This window comes from Poeciliopsis prolifica, unplaced genomic scaffold (genome assembly GCF_027474105.1).
Source record: "Poeciliopsis prolifica strain line A6 unplaced genomic scaffold, Auburn_PproV2 SCAFFOLD022, whole genome shotgun sequence".
Classification (NCBI taxonomy): Eukaryota; Metazoa; Chordata; class Actinopteri; order Cyprinodontiformes; family Poeciliidae; genus Poeciliopsis; species Poeciliopsis prolifica.
In genome coordinates, this window is record NW_026562397.1 from 3,544,606 (window position 1) to 3,568,883 (window position 24,278).

Sequence of the window (24,278 nt, forward strand, 5' to 3'; positions counted from 1 at the left end):
TCCATTTTAGATTGTTTTCTCATCAACAGGTCAGTAACGTCACTGAATAAAGAAGGGTTTTCAAAGAGATGGGCTCATGTTCAGTTCAGTTTAACGTCATCATTTAGCACTTTAGGGAATTCTCTTAAAACAAGAGACAGGACAGAAAACCAACAATGGATGGCCTTGATCTCCTTCTACCCAAAATACAGGGACCTTATACAGTTGACATGCCTGAATGGTCTTAGGGGACGAGAATGTTTTTCTTTTCAAGGCAGTTCAGTCTATTGTTGGCCCTCAACCTAAAACCAATGGTATAGTCCAAATGACAGAACGAAATGGTTGGTTTGGGTCATCTTTGAAGAACAAAAGACTGAGTGAGAGAGTACAAAGGGATAGGCTGACTTCATTTGGTTAAACTACAAACTGCCACATGGAAAGGAGAAGTTCCCTTTCAAAGACACACAAATTGTAACGCTCCCACAGGATTGGGAAACAAAGCGAGCTGGAAATGACACAGAGAGGGGAAGTACAACCGTCCCTTTATCATGCTCCGTTCTGCTGCGTTGGACAGCCACTTTGTTATTACTCATGTATCTGCGGCGCTTTGGGTCCCGGCGCTTTCAGTGAGTCTCTCCCTCGAGGTCCGCTGTCGACCCAGAGCGTCAGGAGATGGGACGCACTCTTTACCGGGGCTGAACACGCCTGTCACTGCGGATTGTCCTCACAGCGAGCAGGAGGACGTTCATTTAACCTAACAACCACTTCCAAGTTCCTGCAGAACTTTTCATTTCTCCAGGCTGGTACTGTGTGTATTTGCTCTCACTTAGCTAACAAAGCAAAGAAGAAGAAGAAAAAAAGGAACATTCAGATGTCAGATGAACTCATTTGTAGACCATAAATGGTGGGACCAGAAGCAAAGCTGCAGTTCCAGGCATCGACTTTTAGAGGTGGTCATTTTTGCTGGATCCCCTTTTGTGCAGACAGAGGAAGGGCTGATTTGATGTGGGGGCCAGAACGGGAGAGATCCTGTGGAAAATATCTAGAACAATATATTTATTACTTTCTTATATTAAACGGGATGTGTTCAAGCCATTCTTAGGCCTGGAAGAGCACCACTGAGGACCAAAAACAGTATGGGGGCATTTTGGGGTGAACTGTAAAATCCATCTCAAGTCTTTCCACTTCTCAGTTTAACCAACCAACACACACACACACACACACACACACATGCACACAGTATGTCTGCCTCTCCCCACAAGGACTTAACATAGCTTCACGAGGAGCAGTGGGTTCTCAAAACGTAGTAATTGTTGGACAAATGGACCGTACAGGGTGAGAAATGCTAACACACACACACACACACACACACGCAGACACAAACACAAGGCTCAAGAGGTAGCCTGCGCTGAGAGTGAAAACAAAGGCTTGCAGGCATTGGCATTTATGTAAAAGACACTGGAGCAAGAGCGACCCCTGGTGGCAAACAGGGGAAATGTTGGCAAAAAAGGGAAATGTACCTTTTCCTTGTGTCCTGCATGTAAAAAGTGCTTAAATGCAGCGAATGCGGATACTTATGTTTATGTATGTAATGAGTTTGTACTCATCAAAACATTTGATTTAATATGTAAAGATTATGCCACCAGAGAAACAAAATAAGCTATTTTCAAATCCTGGTACCTTAAAATCTCAAATGAAAATAAGTAAATAAATACAATACAACACAATCACAAAATAAATTCGGGCACAAGAAACCGTTTTTTTATATAGGCCTATAGTAGGCAATTTATATGTGATGTGATCTGTGAGCAAAAGCAAAGCATTTAAAACTATTTATTTAATTGCAAGTGTAGTTACCTTTGTCACATGCATTAATTGTACTGCGCATGCATGAACATATTGTTTTACGTCCATTCGACCTACATGTTAGGAAACCTTGTTCAAATCTTGGTCTCGTGCGTCGGTCCCCGCATCGACTCGCATGAACTCGATTAGCTTCGACTTGAGCCCAGAGAAACAGATCTGTCCTCAGTCTCGGTTCGTTTGTTTTTAGTTTTTATGTTTCCTCTCCAAAAATCAGACTAAAATGGACTGTCTGGCGTCGTTGACAAGTAAGTGTCTGTGAAAACACACGGACAACAGGCCCCGTTCAGCCGCTGTTCCCTCGCTGTTTGCGCGTTGTGGATATTTTTTTCCCCAGCCGTTGCTCTGTGTTGTTAGCCAGGCTAACGTTAGCATCCGTGGTTAAAGAAAGCGCATTAAATGTTTCGTTCAAAACCTTGAAATATAAAAGCATACATGTTGGTGTTGCTGTAGATATTGGACGCCAAGTTAAGCAGCGACGAAAGACGCAAACCTGAAGCTAATAAGGAACTAAATCCAAACATTAGCTAGCTTTGAAATGTGCAGCTAAATGTTATTTTATGGCCTAAATTAAACCCCTTTGTGTTCCCGACTTACTAGAGAATATTTATTTAATGATTAGATTTTATAAGTATCCGTGTTCTGCAGTCTATAATTAGTAAGTGAACTGTAACCATGGCATTTTAAGCATAAGGCCTGTAATATTGCAGATGATCCCTTTGATAAGCCTCCCTGCAGAGGATGCTCTTCCTACCTGACTGAGCCTTACATCAAGTGTGCAGAATGTGGACCAGCTCCATTTCTGCTCTGCCTCCAGGTGAGTGGATAACCAACACGTGGCTCATCAGCAGACCTCCGACTGAATCCAATTATAGGGAATGGTTCCATTTGTCTTCTTTTATGCTTGTTTTTTTTGTTTGTTCTTGTTTTGCACTTTCCTGCACTTGATTTTAGTTTGGTGTTGATTGCTAAAAATAACTTGTTGAGTTATGCATGAAAGAGATAAGCACGTTGCAGGCTCCTCAGCACTCCTAAAATATCTCTGGACTGAGATAAAGCTTCGGGAATGGGAATCTGCAGCCTGTGGCTCCAGAAGTGGTTCTTTAATAACTTTCAATCACATAATGTAGAAATGGACAACAGTTTGGGAGATGGGGGAATGAGGTGAATGTTTCTTTTCTTTCTTTTGTTTTTGTGTCATTGTGTGAAATTTTTTCTTTTAGCGCTCGCACGTTCTGCAGGCGAGCATAGCAGCTTCATCTTGCTTTTCTTTTAAAGATATTATTTCTACTTTATTCTTAATCATTTCACTTTAATCACAAAACAAAATTTTGACTTTTTTTCCCCTTTTTTCTATTTTTCTATTAAAAGAAAAGTTCAAAATATCTCAGTTTTTGCTGAAAGTGACCCTGACACACAAGATGATTGAGTTTTCTTGAAAACTAGATTAATTATTCTTTGTTTTATAATTACGCCTGTCCAAAAATATGCAACTGGTGATACAAGAACGATATCCTGTATGTGTAGCAAGACCAGAATTTTTTGAAGAGCAATTTGTGTATATTTATATTTGTATATAATCTTGACTCATGCAGTTAGATAGATAGTCTTAGTCATCCCTAAGACTATCCCTCTGGGATTTTACGGTGCCTTTTTTTTTTAAAGGTTTGAGTTACAACATGTCTAATAAAAAAAGTTTTAATTGCTGCAAAAAAGACAAAGAAAGTCAAGATTTTAACTTAAGGTGCAAGGTACATTTTCATTCTTGAAATAGGATCCTCAATTCAAATCAAATCATGTCCCGAGGAGTTGTCAAAATGTAAAAGAATTGCGTATTAATCATTCGCTTTAATGTGAAATGTTTATCCTACAGGACATCTCAACAGAAAAAAAGTCAATAATATCATCAAGCGTCACCCTTGATTTTGTCTCGCAGGTTTGGTAAGACAAAATCCCGTTCAAAAAGCAGGAAGTGATATTAGAAATTGGCTACAAGTATTGGTCAAAATTCAGCCGAGTTGCAGTGACTGGTCAGAAGAGAAGGAAATCCAAAAGCGTTGAGGTGATCGGTCAGAGATGACTGGTAAAAATTTCAAGTCTGTGCAAAATATGTGAGTGACAAGTGAATTTGCATTACTGTTTACAATCGCAGCGACCTGAAAGTCCACCGCCATTTTAACTGTCCGACGGTCTGAAAAGATGGGATCATTTGGGACCCGCAAGTTTAGTACAGATTCACACTGACCCTGCGTACGCTGTTATGAGTTTTGTTGTTGTTGCTGCTGGAACTGACGGTCTGACGGGACAACCCATCAGCTTCCCCCTGGTCGCATTGGAGGGTTAAAAGCCTTTCCTGTTTTTTTCCTCTGACTTTCAGTAGGAAGTCAGAGTGACTTCAGTCAGTCTGACTGTGTGGATTTCTTTCAGTGCTTCACCAGGGGATTTGAGTACAAAAAGCATCAGAGTGATCACAAATATGAAATCATGGTGAGTATTTTTCTTTTACTTCACCAAGTTGCAAATCTTCCCTCCCCTCACCCCCACACACACACTCTTCTGAGATGTTACTCTACTTCCCCACCCTGCAGACATCGGACTTCCCGGTTCTGGAGCCGGGCTGGACGGCGCAGGAGGAGATGGCGCTGCTGGAGGCGGTTATGGACTGCGGCTTTGGGAACTGGTGGGCACTTATTCACTGTGATTTGAGAAGGCTGTCTGCCTGATTGTTTTCCCTCTGCCACACTCTCCCGTGTCATTTATTTAAGGTTTCAAGGTTTGTTTCTGGATTTCACATCCTCAGGGTTGAAGCTCTTCATCACTCCGCTGCCGTTTGCTCTCAGGTTAAATATTAAACGTTTGCGTCGTAGCTCAGAGCGCAACACGAAGCCGAGCAGTCGGCCTTCCGGGGAATGAGTTGAGTTTGTGATGCTTTAATGAGTTTGATGTTTTGGCCTGTGAGGAAAATTTCTTCCACCACAAGTTGTTGTGTCACTTATTGTCTCCGGCTAGAAAACAATAGCTTCCATCCATTTGTTTGTCTACTCATCCACTTATTTTTCCATCCAGTACATTTCTTGTGATGAGTTATTTTTGTTAAAATGATTAGACTTTTGGATGAGAGGTGAAATTCTTCAAGAAGCAAAAGAAGAACATCATGTTTTAATGAAATTTCTTCGTCAAAAACATACCCAGAGTGTTGCCTTAAGTCTTTCCTGCATGTTTAAGAAATCCAATAATCTCTATGGCAACTATTCAGCTGTGAAAAACAACTGGGTTTCTCTACCGCCGCCTTCAAGGTGCAGCTCCTCCTCTGAGCTGCAGTTTCAACGTTTCGGGACTTTCGCCTCACTGCCCTCCCCCCCTGCATGACTCCTCCACTCTGCTCCTGCAGACTAGCCAGCAGCAATTAGCAAACGCCTGCTGAGTTCATTGTAGGAGGTGCTTCTCAGTGCAACGCTGGTAAAAACGTTGCTAAAAGGTTAATAGAGGAGCCATACTATGATGAGAAGGCAGAGTCTTAGCAAGAGTTTTTAAAGAGACAGAGGCCCAATTTCAAGTTATTAAGTTACAAAGTCAAATTTCTTTTAATTCATATTTGATATATACAACTGAAGCTAACACAGTTGCTTAAGTGAGCTATAAAATGGCTCTGTGTGGATGAAAAATACATAATACTGCCGCCTTAAAACTTCCTTACATATTGGTCTGCGGGAATCGTTAAAACTTGAAGGAACCCACCTCGTACCACGCAAGCAATTTAAACACCCTAACTCATTTTTAGTTGGCCGAATGCAATCGTGTTGTCTCCTGCTCTTAACGTAAATTAAACACAACAAATGAAAACACAGTATTTGTGCTCTGTTTCCTAAACCCATCAACCCGTTGTGACCCGTTCATAAATCTGGACAAGCCGTCCTCGGCAGAGCCGAAGGATGAACCTTTGTGTTTTTCTCGCCTCCCCAGGCAGGACGTAGCATATCAGATGCGCACTAAAACCAAAGAAGAATGCGAGAGCCACTACATGAAGAATTTCATCAATAACCCGCTCTTCTCCTCCACCTTGCTCAGCCTGCGGAAAGCAAAGGACTCTTGCTATGCAGACGGAGCCATTCCTTTCAAACGTAAGCCGTTTCCATGTTTTATCTCTTTCATTTTCTCTCACAGCGGAACACAAAACCCTCCGAAAGAGACACAATATGCCAATTATTTTCTTTTAAAATGATGGTTAATGAGATTAATCTGACGCAATGTTTCAAGGTAGCTTTAGAAATGATGGGAATTAATAAAACGTGATATTTTTCGAAGTGAAATGTGGAAAATGTTTTTCAATTCTAGAGTTTATCTTCTGTCATATATCAGATTCAAAACTTTTTTTGAGAAGCATGCTTTTCACTTGAATTTATATTTTAATAAGAAGCTTTACTTGACTTTTGCTACACATATTTTCAAGTTTTTAATCCAAATTATTGATCATTAAACACCCTGTGGTTCTTATTCTTGATCTCCTCTTTCTTATTTTCGCAAACAATATAAAGATTTCAAGGATCGCTCGCTGTTCTTTAAACGGTCTGTATTTATTGTAGGTTATTCCGCTTAAGATTTTGTAAGACTACGTTTTACAAATTTCCATGCAGAGGCGATGCGCTACACATGCCAAAAATGAAAGCTTTTAAATTGCCGTTTTTCTGGCACTGGAGTAGAAACCAACAGGCTTTTGTCATTTGTTGAAATGTCAAAGATATAAATAGTAAAACACAAACATTCAATATTTGATCTACTGATTGAAACTGACAGATTTTGAGCGTTGGCTGAATGATTGATACATCTCTATAAGCTATAGCTAATTTCTTTTGTAAAACCGTGTAAAATCCCCATAGCTTCATTTAAAAAAAATATTTTTGTGAATTAAAGTCAGACGTTCCTGTGTTATTATTTTTTGTTTGCTTCTTTCCTTGAAATTTTACTTTGAACTTCGATTAAAATTGAGCAATGCTTTTACAATGAAAAAAATCCTTCATTGGAAAGTTGGACATGTCAGCATCAATTATGAGTATTCAGGAAATCCAAAAGAAAATTTATAATGATACTAATAACAGAAATGAGTTATATTAATAATAAAAAATAAATATAAGATTAGACCTAAAATCTCTGTCTACCACATGTTTTCTATTAATTCTTTGTGCTTAAGGCCACTAGATGATCAGATTTTGTAGCATGAACAGGGCCGGATTTAGAAGGATTTTGGCCCCGGGGATGGAAATTATTTAGTTTATTGGTGCCCCATCAACTAAAGAAAAATTCTTTTGTTATAATAATAATGACAGTAAATTAATACTGTTATTATTGCTATACATAAATGGGCATGAACTGATGACATCTACTGGTATCATCATGGTAGATTTTGGCCCCAAAAATGAGACTATAACTTCATAATTTTCAGACACTTTATTGTTTGTATTCATAAAAAAAAACAAAAAACTATTATTTCATCTCACTTGATATGACAATATCGGCATTCATTAAAAAAAATGGTGCGGACGCCCCCCAAAAAGTGATGCCTGGGCTACTGCCCATATGAGCCCTTTCTAAAGTCCGTCCCAGAATGTAAATAATCACAAACCAGTGAAGCATTTTTGCTTCTTACATGTATTCCTCTGACCCCACAGCCTCTGACGACCCCCCCAGGCCGACCTTTGACTCGGTTCTGTCTCGGGACATGGCGGGGTACATGCCAGCCAGGGCGGACTTCATGGAGGTGAGGCTGAGCCGACTTCACCTGTCCGAATGAGTAAATCAGTCAAACGGCCACCAGAGGGTTCGGCAGTAAATGTTAATGAAAATAGTGACTCACACCTTGGGTTGTCACCCGGCAGCGAGTCGTCATAGCGACCTCATCAGAGCCTGACGCCATTTTTATCTCTCTCCTAGGAGTTCGACAACTACGCAGAATGGGATCTGAAAGACATCGACTTTGTGGACGATGACTCAGATATACTGCACGGTACTTTATTTCTTGTTTTTTTTAAATCGTATTGTCTGATTCGCACCTTCTACTTTAACTTCCTGCCTCTTTCACAGCTCTCAAGCTCGCAGTCGTCGATATATATCATTCGAGATTAAAAGAGAGACAAAGAAGAAAGAAGTAGGTGTTTTCATTTCATTCGATGTGGATATGCAGCCAGCAGCATGCAGTGGTCTCGGTTTTTCAGCAGATGGCGTCAGAAGCCTCTGTATTCATTGCGCTGGTGTTTTCCAAATACTAATTCACACCTTTTCCAGCAGCTCTCTGCTTACTTAGCATCTAGCATTTCACTGGACGGATGTATTTATAACATTGTTTGGTGTTTTGTCAAGAGCTGCCAGTTCAGAGTAGATGCGATTATCGCTGAACGGGTTGCTAACTTTAAGCCGATTTATTTGCTGCAGTGCATTTGGTCTTTCGGGTTGAATTTGCAAGCCGCAGGGTGTCTGTTCCCTCCATGAATATATTTAGATATGCAATTGTTCTTTGTGAATGTGAATGCCAGTCTGTTTGACAACATGCCCGTTCTCCCAGCAGGAAGGAAGTAAAAAATGTTTTTAATCCTGAAGAACAATCCAGTTTACAGAAAGCGGCGTCCTCACTTTCAGTCTTTTTATTTCCCTGCATTTTATCCTCTATCTTAGACACCATTCACATGGAATTCCTGCTGATTTACTCATTCAACTTAGTTGTACCTGTCATCACATAAATATTGAGTTACAAAACCCTAACATGAGTTTGGGTTGCGAAGCAACTTATTTGCATAAGAGCGACAGAACCTTAAAACGGCTCATTTTGAGCCTGGCTCAAAACAGGCAGAACTGAGTTTGTGCAAGAAATGGAATGAAAATGTTTTGTAGAACCCAGACACATCTTTTAACTTGTTCTTAAGGAAGCGTAATAGGTGTGTTTTAACATTCTTTTTTCTTTTTGGAGGAAAATAAATTTTCTGTTGTTATCCTGCCGGCTGTCACTCTTTGTCGCTACACACTGCACCTCGCATCCATCACAGAGTCAACTTTAACGAGTTTCTGCTCCCTGAACTCCGCGGAATGGCATTCAAGGCTCGCATAGCGTTTGCCAGCTACCTCGAGCAGCCAGGCTCCTATTTTATCTCTGCTAAGTTGTCAGAGAGGATTGTAAGATCAGACCTTGAGCTCCGCAGCCGAACATCAGAACTTACGTTTGTGAGCTTTCTCCGGCCCTAAAAGCACTGAATTCTGTTTGGTGGAGACCGACCTGAGACGGCTTTAAAAGGCAGTAGCCTTGATTCGCTTTCCAGAAATCGGCATGCTGGCTCCACAGTTTCATGTATCGTCCGATTCATCCCAAAGTTCAACTGCTCATTTTAAACATAGCGCATTAATAAGTGATAATAATTGTCGACCTGGTGTGTTTTGGCCGCCTTGCAGATGTTGGGTTTGAAGAGTTCCTCTCTTACAAACTGACTGAAGAGTGATTTAGGATTGGCATAAAAAGACAGTTTTATTGGGAGTTTATTTGATATTTATACTGTGATAACGTTACACCAAAGATTCCATTTCTTGTAGGTTTGCTTCAGCAATCAAAGGATTGTTTTTCTGAACCGCTGTGTTCGTCTCTTCCAGGATCATTCGAGACCACGGTTTGATCAACCTGCGCAAATTCCAGAGTGAGTTCCCTTCAGAAACTCATTAGCTCTGCTGAGTCATTCACAACGGCTTGGCCAGACATTTCATACCTGACAGCCAAATCGCTGCTCTGCTTTCTGGAGGATGCGTGCAAATAAAACTGTGCTGTAATAACCTTCATTTGTCTTTTCAGGACTGCTTACATCATTTTTAGTTATATCTGAGCTTGGATAAATACAGAAATAAATGTTTCTGTCAAATTTGTTTAGAAAAGACTAGAGAGGTACGTTTTTAACTTAAAGGGCTAAAATTAGTGTTTTACTGTCTAAATGATGGAAATGGCTCAACTGCATATTAGGGCCATCACAGACAAAAGAAAAAAAGGGAGGTAATTTTCCCCAAAAAAAAAAAAAAAAACTCTGAAACTTTGGGATTTATTTCACATATTTCCTAGAAAGAACTTGGTCATTTTTTGAGCTTGTCAAAATTTTTCAACTTGGAAATTCACTTGGTTTCAAACGTAGACAATTTTTAGCTCTTTGCACTCAGGATTTCCTTTTCTTTTCTAGAAAATTTCCTGAGATAAATCTCAGCAAATGGGGGGGGCTATCTGCATTGCGCAGAGCAGCTTGATTGACAGCGCTAAGACCCTCCTCCCTTCCTGCTTTTATTGGTTGTCTATGACCAATAAGGTAATTTTATCTCATAATATACTATCACAACATAGTGACAGTTTTAACACGTATATTAAAACTTTTTTTTTTTTTCACAAAAGTTACTTATTGAATCTTTAATTATATTATCATGTTCAAAAACGGTGTAAATTATTACGATATTGATATTTCCATGAATACATTCTGCACATCGGTTCTGTCATAATGGATGAGTAAAACCTCCACTAGCTACAAATAATTCCAGCTATGTTCACACTTCAAGATGAAAATATGATATATGTCTTTTAAAGAAACAGAAAAATGTGTGAATCTTCGTGTCGGTATGGGTTGTGGGAGTTGGGCGTACATTGGCGTAACCTCACTCCCCTGTTTTGAAGGGCGTTGCTGCAGAGACGGCCGCATCCTCCACCTGTCACAGGTTGGATTTCACCGGGTTCAGTGATATAATTGCTTGCAGGGAGGGAGCAGATGGGTTTAGATTTTTATGGCGAGCTTGCGCCGCGAAAGGATTTTGTCCAGTTACAGTGCCTCGTAACTTTCCTCGCCGTGCTGCCTCGCCACGTGTTGCTCCGCGGAGCCCGCTCCCCAACAGTTCCCCCTCATCTTTTATTGACGGTTCCCTTCAGCCCACCGGTTAGCCCCTGCTGCCTTATCTCCGCAGCCTTTTCAAGACAAAAGCCAACTCAGACTGGAGCTGCACACCGGTTGCCATGGAGACTGTCAAAGAGCGCGCGTGTGTATGTGTGCGCGTTCATGCGTCTGTCACATGCGACCATGAGAGCGGTGGCGTCTCTCGCGACCCATCGGTCCGCTTGTCTTTGGCTGTTTGGGCCCAGTTTGGGTTCTGGTCTCCTTTCTCTCTCTCCCCACAGACAGAGGTCTGTGTGTGTGTGTGTGTGTGTGTGTGTGTGTGTGTGTGTGTGTGCGTGCGTGTGCGTGCGTGCGTGCGTGCCCGGTTAGGTGCACGACTTCATAGGCTCAGCCGGAGACGGCAGCTATTAATTAGCGCTCACACACGCCGCAGTCTGAACCCACAAAAGAAACCTCTCCTCTCGGGCTCCGACACTCGTCTTGTTACTGGGCAACGCGGCCGAAGCTTTCAGGCGCACACAACAAGTCTCAGAGTGTGTATCCGTGTTCAGGGGAGTTAAATGTGTGAACACTCAGCAGTGGAGCGTCGCTTTGGCAAATCATGCAGAAAAGAGATGAGTTTCTGTTTTCATGCAGCAAGGCTGCTGAATGTTTTATTGAGTATGAGTTTGAGCTTTTTCCTCTGCAATGGATAAGATATCCAAAATTCTGTTTATTTAGGTTATTGAACGAGTTGTAAATCTCAAATATATACAGTTTCTTCTAAACTTATTTATCCTCCTGAAACTGTGGCGTTTTGCTTTGTCACAACCATAAACCTCAATGTGTTCTCTTTGGATTTCCATGGTTTTATGCGATAGGCCACCACAAATTGAAAAGTAGAAGAAGTAGAAGCAGCACAAAGTGTTTTTTTAAAAAAAATCTAAGCTGGAAACAAATAGATGTGTTATATTTTGCTCATGTTCTTTTGGCAATAAAATCTCAAGTTCAGTCTGATTGGTTGGAGCGAATCAGTGGATGTTATGATCTGTCAGCCACTGCTACAGATTCTCAGGTTTAGGTTTGGTTCTTGACCAAGCAAAACTGACCCATAAATGTTTTAATCCAAGGCACTGCAGGTGAGTGTTTCTGTTTTGTTTTCATTGCTGTATTTTAAAGCTAATCCAAAACCAGCATTTCTTGTTTTTTGGGAGACCTGGGGTTTTATATTACTTCCATTGATAAATTAAAACATTTTCCCATGTTATTATTCATGAAATTATCTCTAATGAACCTAATGTTTATTCAGATATAGAATGGAATTTTTGACATCAAAAAAAGTTTCACTGTCTGACTGAAAAGTTAGTTGGTTTTGCCTTATTCTAAACGTATTTGCTCTAGAAATGAGACCAAATTTGCTTGTTAGGGTTTTGTGTTTTTGCAGTGCAGGTGCAGTTTAAAGACTCGTAATCAGTTCTAGTGCAGCTGGTCACTCCCAGCCGCCTGGCTCTGCTGATCCGTTTTGTCGTGTGGCAGATCAGAAACGGTACACCTCAGAAATAAATATGTTCTAATAACGTCATCTCTCACATTCCAAAAATAATTAATAGAAGAGGAGGATTTAAAATCTAGCTTTATGAAGAAGTTACTGACGCTGTTTTATTTTTTATAATCAACTTGAAATGTTGCTACATTAGTGATTTCAATATTTCCCTCTCCAGATTGAGAGCTCTGAGAGGCAAACTCCTACATAGTGTTGACAATTAAAGATCTGTGTATTGACTGTATTACACAAGCTGAGCTGTGTAAAGACACCCTGAGCGTTAATAGCTTTTTTGTGTAATCAGTGGTTTTGGATGAGAAGTGAAGATCCATTCGGCTGCAGGGAGAGGATTCGTTTCCTGCAGCCGCCTCAGGAGATCGTATCAGCCCCGTCTGCACAGAGCGGTCATGATAACAGGTGCAACCGCGGCACACAGGCAGGGTTTTATTCTGATCATGGGCGTGTGTGTCCCCGCCGATGTTCTAAATCTACTTTGTTTCCTAAACAATACCTGTGGTTTAAAAAGTAGCTGGACCTCCATCGACCCCGTTCACTGCGGCACTGAATCGTTTCACAAGCCGAGGACAAAAGGTCGGGAAGGTGTCACTGTCATCCCCCGTGTCCAGCATAAATAGATGGAGGTGGAGATGGGAAAATTGCACAAACGGACCATGAATCACTGTGAACAATGTGCGTTTTTCACCTTCCAAATGTGATTCAGAGTTCAGTTATTCTAGTGTGTCAGGCTCTTATGTTTTAGTCTTTACTTAATGCAATAAAATTATTTGGTTATTTCAAATGCTTCTTTATTTTCAACAAACTTATTTTACAAATCAGAACATCTGTTGCTTCAAAACAACCACAACTTCAGAAACAACAAATCAGAGCCAGGAGGAGGGTCTTAGTGCTGTCAATCACTCTTGTGCATGTGTTGCTCACACCTTCCATCTTTGGACTCTGCTATGCTGCATTCCTGATTGGCAGGTGGCGCTGCCGATCAGGGTCGTCTCTGATTGGCTATTTCTGATCAGTAGGGATGCATTTCTGCTAATGGCAATAGCAGCTCCGATAATGTAGTCAAGAATATAGATAATCTTGTCACAGACTATCTGTCTCATACTGTTGAAACAGTGACAGTTTAAATAAATGTGTAAAAAAAAAAAACAACGCTTTTTAATAAAAGTTACGTGCTGCAGCTTGTAGTTTCTTTCATACTTCAGAAAAAACAATTGTTAAGTGCATCACTAAAAGCCATTGAGAGACATTAATGTAACAGGTAACAAACTAAATGACTCTCCAGCTGAAGCAGCAGGAGTCATAAGCTGCTCCTGAGGAGGCGGATCGCTTCTTTCATGTTTCTGAGTTCTATTCTCCTGGATCTGTTGCTCAATCATACCTGTTCCCTCTGCTCTCTCCCTCTCTCTATATCTTTCTCCTGTTAGTGTTGGAGCGATGTTACCCGAAAGAGGTGCAGGAGCTGTATGAGGTCATGAGGCGGTTCGCCAGAGTGGTCGGACCGACCGAACACGACAAATTCATCGAAAGTCACGCACGTCAGTATCTGCCCCTGGCGTCTTCACCAGAGAACATGCACAGAGTTTATTCACCAAGATCGAGCCAGACTGAGTAACCTGGCTTTCTGATGTTCACTCCGAAAGGATGTAACTTTCATCCTGAAGTGACGTGACCGCTTCCTGTTTTTAGACAGGGTGTGGATATTTTCTTGCTTTATTTAATCTTTTGAAATGTTTCTTCTTTCTGAAGTTTTCAATTGGATTGTACAAGACTGAAATTTATTTAGAAGACACATTTCTATACCTCTCGCCCCGGATGTCACGCTTTAGGATGTCTTCTCGCCGTTATTCGTTCACTGCGAACCCAACCAGGGATGTCGTCGTGTTGTCTGAACACACACCTGCTTTCTGCAGGCATGTTTGCGTTCGGTAATGGAAGGCGTGACATGTAACACAGCAGCGATGCTGTCTGGTGTGGCATGATCTGCCATTCCCGCTCAAGCTTTTACACACAGCGTTGGCTCTGAAACGCCCCTGTGTCTCTGCTGATCGTAGAGAACAGTGTGTGTGTGTGTGTGTGTGTGTGTGTGTGTGTGTGTGTGTAAATGTGAGTGTGTGTGTGTATGTGTGTGTGCGTGTGTGAATGTGTGTGTTGTATGTGAGTGTGTGAATGTGAGTGTGTGTGTGAGTGTGTGAAGGCTTCTCTATTTGCAGCAGGTGCTGCACGCTTGAAACAGCTGACCGGCTTTTTGTTCTAACAATTTTCAGAAAAATACATTTTGATAAAAGTGCCTCATTCTCATCATTGAGCAACACCAGAAAACTGTTTTCTGCTGATCCCCATTTTTGTATGTTTGTTGTCAGCTGAAGCATAAGTACACGCATCACTTTTTGCCCAGCCGTTTTTCCATTTAGGATCTGGATGGATGAGCTTGTTTGATGGAAGATGTGCCCTTCACCCTGAGAGGAAAAGGCAAATACCTCCTATAAATCTAAAACTAATGTTGCTCTCACCATTGAAATGAGTCCTGTACCGACATGGGGTCAAAGGCCATTCCTCAGAAGCCAACTTAGAAACCCAGATTACATTTCAGGGTTTCCCCAGAAAAGCTGCTTTTTATTGTTTGTTCCTGTAGTTGCATTTCCATTAGCCACATAATGGCGCAATTTAAAAGTAAGAAAATAAATTCACTTAATGGAAATACAGCAATTTTGATCTCTATAAAAAGTTTTGGCGTCAGGATGAGGTGTGCTTTTTTTTAGGCTGTATCAAAATTGCTTTATTTTGCAAAACTCCAATGGAAAGACTTTTTTTGGATCATGCCAGTCATGTAATCAACAACCAGGTAAATAAAATCCGTCTTGGCTTGAACTCGTATAAAAATCCGACTTTTATTGTATTTATTCAGCCACCTGAAGGACTTAACTCGATTTTCACGCCCGCCAGTGTGTCTGGAAGGCTCCTTTCAAACATTCTGCGGCTCTGAATGTGCATCTACTGTTCTGTTTATGAATCAGTCTGTGCAGATGTGCATTAAACGACCTTCAACTCTTTCTCTTCTCAGTTGAGTTCGAGCTGAGGAGAGAGATCCGCAGGCTGCAGGAATTCAGGAAGGCAGGAATCAAGTCCTTCTGCAGTGAGTTTGATATTTTCACTTTTTGGGACCAAAATCGTATAAACCTGAGTGTTTATGGTTGTCAAATTCAGGACACACGACACATTTTGCAAACAAGTGGAAATCTCACAGACGGGACCTTAAATTTTGATGAAATTCAGTCATTTTTACTGATCTTTCTTTAACTTTTAGATTGTCTCCAGGTTCAGCTGGAATTGTTTGGAGATACGTTTTAGGAAAGTATGCAGGAAATATTTTTGACTTAGAAGTTTGAGCTCTTGCAAATAGAAATTCATCAATTAACCACATGTAGAATTAAAAAGAGCTCAGTAGTTTCCATTTTGATGACTGATATTTTTTGAATGGCAGTTTTGTTGACAGAGACACGGCAGTTCATTTTATGTTTTTCATTTCTGTTTGTATTTATTGATTTTGGTCCTCATGTTTTATTTAGGATATGTAAAATAAAACAGCACAAATGTTTAGTGACCATTACAAAACTAAAGTTTATTAGTCTTGAACTTTCATTGCTACCCTATTGTTGACACATTACTTAAAATGGCCTCAAGGAAAACATTTTATCGTTTCTCGCAATAATTATTGGGACAATTTATTGTCCAGCAAAATGTTATGGTGACAAACCTAATCATGCCGTACATATAAAAAAGTAACAGTATAATAAGCTTAGACTTTTTTCAGACTGTATGGCAGGAATTTAAATGTTTATTTCCCCTTTTTTGCTTTTGCTTCTGTTGTTTTTCTTTTCAGCATCGTGTTTTTTCTTTGCTTTTCTTTTCTTTTTTTTCCTTGTGTATAGAAAGGTTAAAAATGACTGAACCACACAGATGCATACTAAATAAAAACAAACCGAAAACGTTTAAGGTGCCGGTTCGTAGGGCAATGCGTCGGTCCCGGCTCGCTGTGGCTTCACATTTGAACTCTTCCCCGTGCGTTTTCTGTCCACCAGGTGCCAAGGTGTACGAGCGAGTGAAGAGGATGCGCGAGGACGAGCGGAGGAAGAGGACCATGCTGAACGACGTTCTGCAGTACATCCAGGACGGCAGAGCGTGTCAGCAGTGGCTCAGCAAGCAGGCGGCCATGTGAGCGTCCGACCGGTCTGCGTGCTGATCTGTGTGTTCGCTGCAATGACCCCCATCCCGACCTTAGCGTCTGCTGCCCACTTCCAACACGTCCCACTCCGGTTTCGCTTTCTTTTCTTTTGTCGTCGTCTTTTCCACTGGCTGTCGTCCAACTTCCACCTCTAAATAAAAACTCTCAAGCAGAATGACTCATCTTTTTTTTTTTTTTTTTCTTTGGATGACATTCTGGAGTGAGACTAGTGATGAGAGAGGCTGCGTAACGGTGGGATGTGTGTCTGCGTAAACACAGCAGCAGAGATGATGAGGCTTTTTTCTTTCTCCTTTGTTACAGAGATGCTGGCGTCACTCCAGCTGTCACAACAATCACGGTGTCAGGTAGGAAGTTTCTCTCCTCGTCTTCCTCTGCTCTCCGTCCTCTGTGTCGTCTCAGCGTGGCTCCAGGGCTCAGCCGTAACAATAGTGCTTTTCTCCTTAAATACTCCAAAACACACTTTTATTCTGTGCTTTCCCTCGTTTAAAATAGCATCGGCTCCCTTTGCGCCCAGAGCTTAAAATGGACACGCCTACATCTCTGCATGTGCAGGAGTTGGCAAAACTCTCATGTTTCTAAACCTTTAGTTTTATTTAAATGAGGCAGAATTTCCCAGACAGTGTTGCAGTATTATAGATCTATTGAAGACTATGAAACTACTACGCTATGCCATGCCATACAATGCTATGTTGCTTTGCTATACAGCAATTGCATTTCTATATGCTTTGCTTTGCTATGCTGCTCTACTACACTGTTATTCCTTAGTACATGTTTAGTATATGCTAAACTTATAGGATATACTATAGGTTATATGTATATAGCAGACATATGTAGTATAGTCTGTTATACCTGGCTATTCTATACTATACTATGCTATTCCATGTTGTTATATAATATTCTTGACTACATTATGTTATGCTATACAATACTATGATGTACTATGCTATACCATATTATACTATACTGTGCTAGACTACCAGATTAGTCTAGCACAGTAGTAGTAGACTAGTGTGGTATTCTGCATAGTACTCTATACGATGCTATGCTACATTGTACCTCAATATATTATGCTATGCTATGCTAACCCATAGTAGATTATACTATGCTGTGTCAGGCTATGTTCTACTGTATTATACTTTCCTACATAATGCTAAACTATGCTGTGCTACACCACACTAGACATATACTACTCTGTACCATGCTAAGCTAAGCTATGCTAAGTTCTGTGGTAGGTTTACAGAGCCCTCCACAGCCCCTGTTAACATAAGTCCTATTTTATTACAATGGCATATTGTGAAACTGAACATTTTAGAAGAATGTAAGCTTTAATTTCATCGCATTAAGTCAGTGGAGAAAATCACAGGTTAAGAAATTATTATTTTTAACACAATCAGTTGTGCTGCTGAGCCGTTTCACGCTTCGTAACGTTTTGTTCTCCTGAGAGTTAACAGTCTGTTGTCTGATGTTTGAAGCAGCGTTGTCGTGTGAACTGACTGTTTTAAACGTTACAACGTGTCTGCTGCTCAGCAACAGGCAGGCGGAGCGCGCCTCCTCTCAACCTGACCGGACTTCCAGGAACAGAGAAGCTCGACGAGCGCGAAAAGGAGGTACGGCCATGACGGCCTCACACACAGGCGTCCAGTGTGAGGCCTTCTCTGTGATTTTTAAAACCCACCTGCTTCAGATGCATTTAAATTGTTTTATGCCTAAATTTGCAATGTGTTTTTGTGGATGTCTGCAGGAGACATCCACAAATTTTATCTGGTTACCAGATAAAAGTTTATCTGGTAACCATAAGAGTTTAGAGCAGCATTTTTCCAGGAGTAGCCATGATCTCCACGGGTCACCAGATGAAAGTAGCACATCCAGGTCTTTTTCTAGCCTCTAAAAAAAGACAAGACTTGAATTAGATAAAGATTCAGCTTTCTCTTCATCAGGAAATCTCTCTGACCATCAGATTCTTTAACTTCAGTGTATTCATGCTGTCAAAGCTCCTGTAAAAATTAACAAGTAGTCTGTGTCAGACTACTTATTCAATTAACCAACCAAAGGCTGCTATTGTGTTGCTGCATGAACTCCCGAGTTATTTGTTGCCATGGTGAGATACCTCACTCGTGTTTCAGGGGTTAATTCCTTCAACAAAAGATCTTGATAAACTTCCTGTCAGGCAAGTGTTTCTGATGCAGCCATAAAAGCACACGTTTTGTTTCCTCCCGTGTGTTTGCGTAGTTGTGCCAGGTGGTGCGGCTGGTGCCGGGGGCCTACCTGGAGTACAAACAGGCTTTACTCAACGAGTGCAGGCGGCAGGGCGGGCTGCGGCTGGCGCAGGCCCGAGCGCTGATCAAGATCGACGTCAACAAGACGCGCAAAATCTACGACTTCCTCATCAAAGAGGGATACATCACCAAGGCGTAGGAGCTCTAAGGATGCTGGGCTGTGGTCAGAGGTTCAGTCTACTGTAATCCTCCTCAGACTGACGGCGTTTTTAAAAGTGTTTTTATTTCCAAGTGTTATCATGTCGTTGTTGTCTGTTTTTACACATAATAAAATGACGTGTTTGTGTTATTCTGAGTCTGACTGGCTCCTGTTTTAATGAGTCGTTTCTTGTCAGATTGGCTGGTGAATATTATTTGGTGAAACATAATTTTGATGATTAAATCAAAATAGTCCTTTCCATTGTTTTTCAAAGCAAATTTTTTAAAAGATTTGTTTTTTTTCCATAACTTAGCAGCAGGAAAACTAAAGAAAATATTGCTTGTTTTGTCAAATCGCAATAAATTTTTCAATTGACTGCGATTTATTACAGACACTGCAACTGACTCGATTAAAAAAACATCAATGAGTTTTAATAACCTAATATCTGAAATTTCTCTTTATTTTCTATTAAAAAACAGCCACTTCATTTGAAGCTGGGCGGTTGAGTCCCTGCTCAGTCCTCACCTGCAGCCCGATTCCTGCTAGAAGCAGCTGAATAATGCTCGTCTCTGACAGAGACGTCTTGATCTGCCGTGTGACCTGGGGGAACAAACTGTGACGCAGGCAGTGAGGAGACCGCCGGCCTCCTACTGGCTTATCACAGCCGAGCGAGCGCCTGAATCTGATTATGACGGCAGATTCAACCTTTGATGATAAGACGGCCGAGGAGGCAGGCAGGGAGGGAGCCTGAGCTTGGAGTGGCGAAATGCAGAAGCATGAGATGCGCTTGAGAAGAGGTGAAGGAGAAGAAATGTGTTTATGCCTCTGTGCGTCTTATTAAATGAACTCTCCAGGATAAACGGGGCAGCAGCAGAAGATTTTCTGATCTTTCTTCAGATCTGGACTTTTTCTTTCCTGCTAGTCAGAGAAAATTAAGCAGGTTTTCTCTCTGTTTTTAACGCCTGAAGTTGCACGAGTTCAAAGTCACGTTGGTTTTGTTGGCTCCTCCAGTACATTAACTTTTGTTCCTTCCCCAATTGGCCAGCATTAAATATGGAGCACTTTCAAAATCAATGCAGTCCCCTCTGGAGGAAAAGCGAGTCACTATCTCATATACTCCTCTTCACTCGTTGTAGTGCAATAAATCCTGTTTAAGAAAGTCAAATTTATGCATCCTGGGCGCAGATGTAATCACAATGCAACAATAAGCAGGAAGACATAACTCAGTGATGATGATGTCCTCTTTATATTAACCCTGAATCATTAACATGAATGTTTTTAAGGTCATGCTGTGCGGCTGTCTTCTCTAACCGCCTGTCAAGTCCATGTCATCTTATCCTTTATTATTTTATGCAATGATCACAAGCAATGTGTAAACTTCCTGTCATCAGAACGTTTCTCTCTTTTTATTCCACGTTTCAGTTTCAGGATAATCCAGAGCGACAAACTACAGAAATATTAAAAGCCGGTGGAGACCTGAGTGACTTTGTAAAGCTGTATTGAGATGCTCACCTGATTTTGACCGCAGAAAGCATCTTTCGTTACCTCTCTCGTGGTTATGTGATGACTGCAAATGTTTTCAGGAGGTTTTGAGATTTTAAATCAAACCACTGTATCAAACCCCCATTTTTATTTAAGAGAAATATTAGAGTGAATTTTAAAATCCTCCTAGAAGCCTGAAAGTTGTGGAAAAGTTAGATTTTTATCAATTAATTTCTTTAAAAACTGATCCTTTAGTCTATCTTTTACCTTCCTGTTTTGCTGACTTTGTTGAATTAGTAAATTGATCTCATTTGAATATACAAGATCACATAATTCCTTCCTCAAAATGTGTGATGAGAAAGTCAATCATGGAAAAATAATAGAGAATTCCTCTTTCAGACTGAGTTTTCTACAGATATGAGCCTCATATTACAGACTAAAAGTTGATATGTTATAATGGCTCAGCATCACATCTCTATGATGACGTATTAGGACCATTGTAGATAGGAGAACAATGATTTACACCAAATAACTTAGAAATGTTGAGTTCAATCTCATAAATTTTTGAGAAAAATGTGGAAATTTCTGAATTTCAAAAGTTCAGCAGTTGGACATTTTCTGAGTTAATTATTATTTTTGTCTTGCTCTCTGTCTCTCTCTTTTTTTAACCAGAACATTTTAACAGGCCTCCTCTGCAAACACCTCTTTACATCTTTTTTTTTTTATAAAGTTCTGAAAGAAATCTGTAGATCAAACCATCAGTGCATAGATGTGCCAATCAGTGCTAATAAACACCATCGTGCAGAAATAGTTCAGTGAAATCAATATGCACGATGCGTCCACCTCCATGCGCTTCATGTGGTTCATCTGTTTCAGTAAGTAGACGGGCCCCGGAACAACAGCGAATCAATTGGAGAGCGAGTCGGGCTTTTCATGTCCTGACCTGCAGCCTCCGTCTCCATCAGTGTGACTGCAGTCGGTGCTGAAGTGGCAGCAGATGGAGCAGATGTCGGTGTCAGCGTGCGCGCGCGCACAGCGCTGGCTCAGGCCGCCCACGCGTTCTCTCTCGCGCACGCGCACACACTCCTTCTCGGACTGACATCTTTCTGCTCTGCTCGTCCTGAACCCTCAGTGATAAACTGACCCCGTGGTCAGTTTATACCCGGCTCAAACTTTATTATTTATGTATTTATTTGTTCACAAGTAAAGAAGTGACTGGAACGAATCTGTTACTGGATTATGAGGACAGATGGAGCCTGAAAATAGACTTATAGACAAATAAATAAATAAATTCTTAAATCATTTATTGTGTCGCATTAGGTGTTTAATTTTTTTTTCTCTTGTTATTCAATTCTGGAGTGTAAGATACGCTCTTATTCTTAAGAGATGTTTGTTTATTCTGTCCATTTTCATGTTTCTATGGCGACATATTAAGCTCAAAGCGTAAACATGACATGGCGTCTAAAAGACTGAAATCCCTCCTGTTTGAAGCTGCCTTCGATTCGCAATGACTTTAACGCTGATCAGTCAGTGTTTTATACATCTGCCTGATGACTTTGATGATGGCATTTGGTAAAATACGATGTCGACTTGTTCCATTGTCTTTTTCTGCGTTGTGCTTTTCTGATGTGAAGCACTCTGAAGGGCCTGTTTGCCGAAACGTGTGTCACAAATACACTAGTTTGACAAAAAGGCGTCAAACTGCTGTGAGGCAACATGAAGCTGAAGAGTGGCTACTGGAAGAGAAATGGGCACTAATGTAAAAACGAAAGACAAAAGAAACACAATAACGCAAAAAATATCTCAAAAGGAGAAAATCGGAGAAAAAACAGCTCCAGATCGTGTTTGTTTACCTTCAGATTTGTAGGATTATGCATCAGTTTGCTCAGGTTTAACGCTACACCTCATTTCTTAGATCTTCTTTAGGAGAGAAAGTTTCTGGTTAGCCTGGCATCCTTATTTACTGCTTGTTCAGTTCACTTTAATCACAGAGCATCATTTCACAACAAATGTCACCCGATGGCATCTCGCACAACAAGATCCAATTTATTTTCAGTCAAATATAATCAAACTAATCCTGTCATATGAACAAATTCAGCTGCACGCATTCAGGTTCTATCCTAGTTATGACACGATGCAGGTAAATGGAGAGGGTTATGAATGCATCTGGCGAAAAGTCAGGTGACTTTGTCTTTCAGTAGAAAGCAGCAAGCAAGCATTCTTCAAACACTCCCAGAAAAAAACAAAGAAAAAAACGTATTTTAAATACTAGTCAAATATTTATAAATGTCAATTTTATTTACTTAAAGATAAATAATGAAAACGTATATATGACGCCCTTATTTAAAACTGAAAAATAAAATGTTTTCTTATCGAAACATAAAAGCATCTGACTGTTACAGGTATTATTGTGGCTAAATTATTTTAAATAATATTTCTTAATATTATTAATGTATTAAAATATTAATAAAGCATAAGAACCTGTTTCCTGGACGTTTGTGCAGCAGAATATTAAACTTTTTGCAGTTATGCTCTTTATAAAAACAACAACATAAGTATAACAAACTCCTATTAATCTGCAACTGATTCGTATTTATATTTATATCAGCTATGTTATATTTGACCATCTTGTATTTCTTTAATGGAGGTGAGAAAAGCAAAATTATTACTATTTGTTTTAATTTATTGCTAGAGATGCACAGATATGACGATTTCAGCCGATACCGATATCCAGTATTAGTATACCTGTTATAGCCAATAACTGATATATGTAACTCTTCTGACACTTGGAAAAAACCACGTCTACTGCTTCTCTGCTTCTGGTAAACTCCCCACAATCCTTTGCTGCGTCGCTATTACTGTCACGTGACCAAACAAACACAATGTGAACGTCCTCCTTCCCCAAGAAACAACCAAGAACAAGATGGAAATAAATATCTGCTGTTAATATCGGCCCAGTTTTATTTATCAGACTGATATGATATTCTTTTAAAAATTGACTAATAGTAGTTGATGCTGATATTTTTGCTGATATACTAATTATTAGGTTTACTGTTAGATTTACTACATAACAATAATTTAGTAATAGGCTGGTTGCTCCAATTTGCCCTCAGACGTGGGTGTGTGCAGGACTGTTTTTCTTGTGTCTCTGTTGTTTGTGCACATTTGATATGAATGTGCACAAAGTTGCACTAACATAGATAAAAAAATACAATTTCATAATTGGACAGTTTTCAGTAAATAAGAAACACAAGTAAAATCACACATTTGTTCACGTCGTAAGTCATTTAAAAAATATGCCTCCACTACATCCTGTTGTTGATCATGTGACTCGTGTGATGCGAACAAAAGTGTTTCTGTTGCAGTTTTGAGGAATAAACCAATTTTAGAAAAACAGCTATTTTCTTTTTCCAAAATTGGAAAATTTGGGGAAATTTTCCAATTTCCAAAATTTTCACTTAGCAAATTTATTCTCCAAATGTTGAATTGTGCAAATCTGAGGTGAATGAAAATGCAGCGGTGATTGGCCACAGCCGCCTTCAAGTCTGAAAGCAAAATCAGGTGTAGACAACAGATGGATGCATGAATGAAATATTCAGCATGATCTCAATAGTGCCTTTTTATTCTTGTTGTTTAATGCTCTTATTAGATCAGGTAAACCTGTTTTTGTTCCCCCTCTTTTTCTTCTTCTTCTGGAAAATGCAAAAAGAAACCACAAAGTGCACAAGCCACATCGATCCATTGGTTTTAGAGCTTCTCCTCTGCTGGTGTCTTATTGATTTTTAACTTTGCTTCTATTCAGGGAAGAAGGAGAAAGATGTCTCCCACATCTTTGCTCTGTGTTGTTGTACCACTCTTT

The 24,278-nt window shown here is 40.3% G+C and overlaps 1 protein-coding gene across 1 annotated transcript; it reads left to right on the plus strand.

The window, feature by feature from the left end:
- The first annotated feature begins 1,910 nt into the window (after positions 1-1,910).
- tada2a (transcriptional adaptor 2A) lies at positions 1,911-19,087 on the plus strand. The gene is made up of 15 exons (XM_055045616.1): positions 1,911-2,090; positions 2,553-2,659; positions 4,270-4,329; positions 4,431-4,522; positions 5,806-5,963; positions 7,509-7,597; positions 7,771-7,843; positions 7,921-7,984; positions 9,472-9,515; positions 13,704-13,814; positions 15,341-15,412; positions 16,359-16,491; positions 16,823-16,866; positions 18,050-18,129; positions 18,752-19,087. Exons 1-15 carry the CDS (start codon positions 2,066-2,068, stop codon positions 18,935-18,937), a joined length of 1,338 nt encoding a protein of 445 aa, XP_054901591.1. The 5' UTR covers positions 1,911-2,065; the 3' UTR covers positions 18,938-19,087.
- The last annotated feature ends 5,191 nt before the right edge of the window (positions 19,088-24,278 follow it).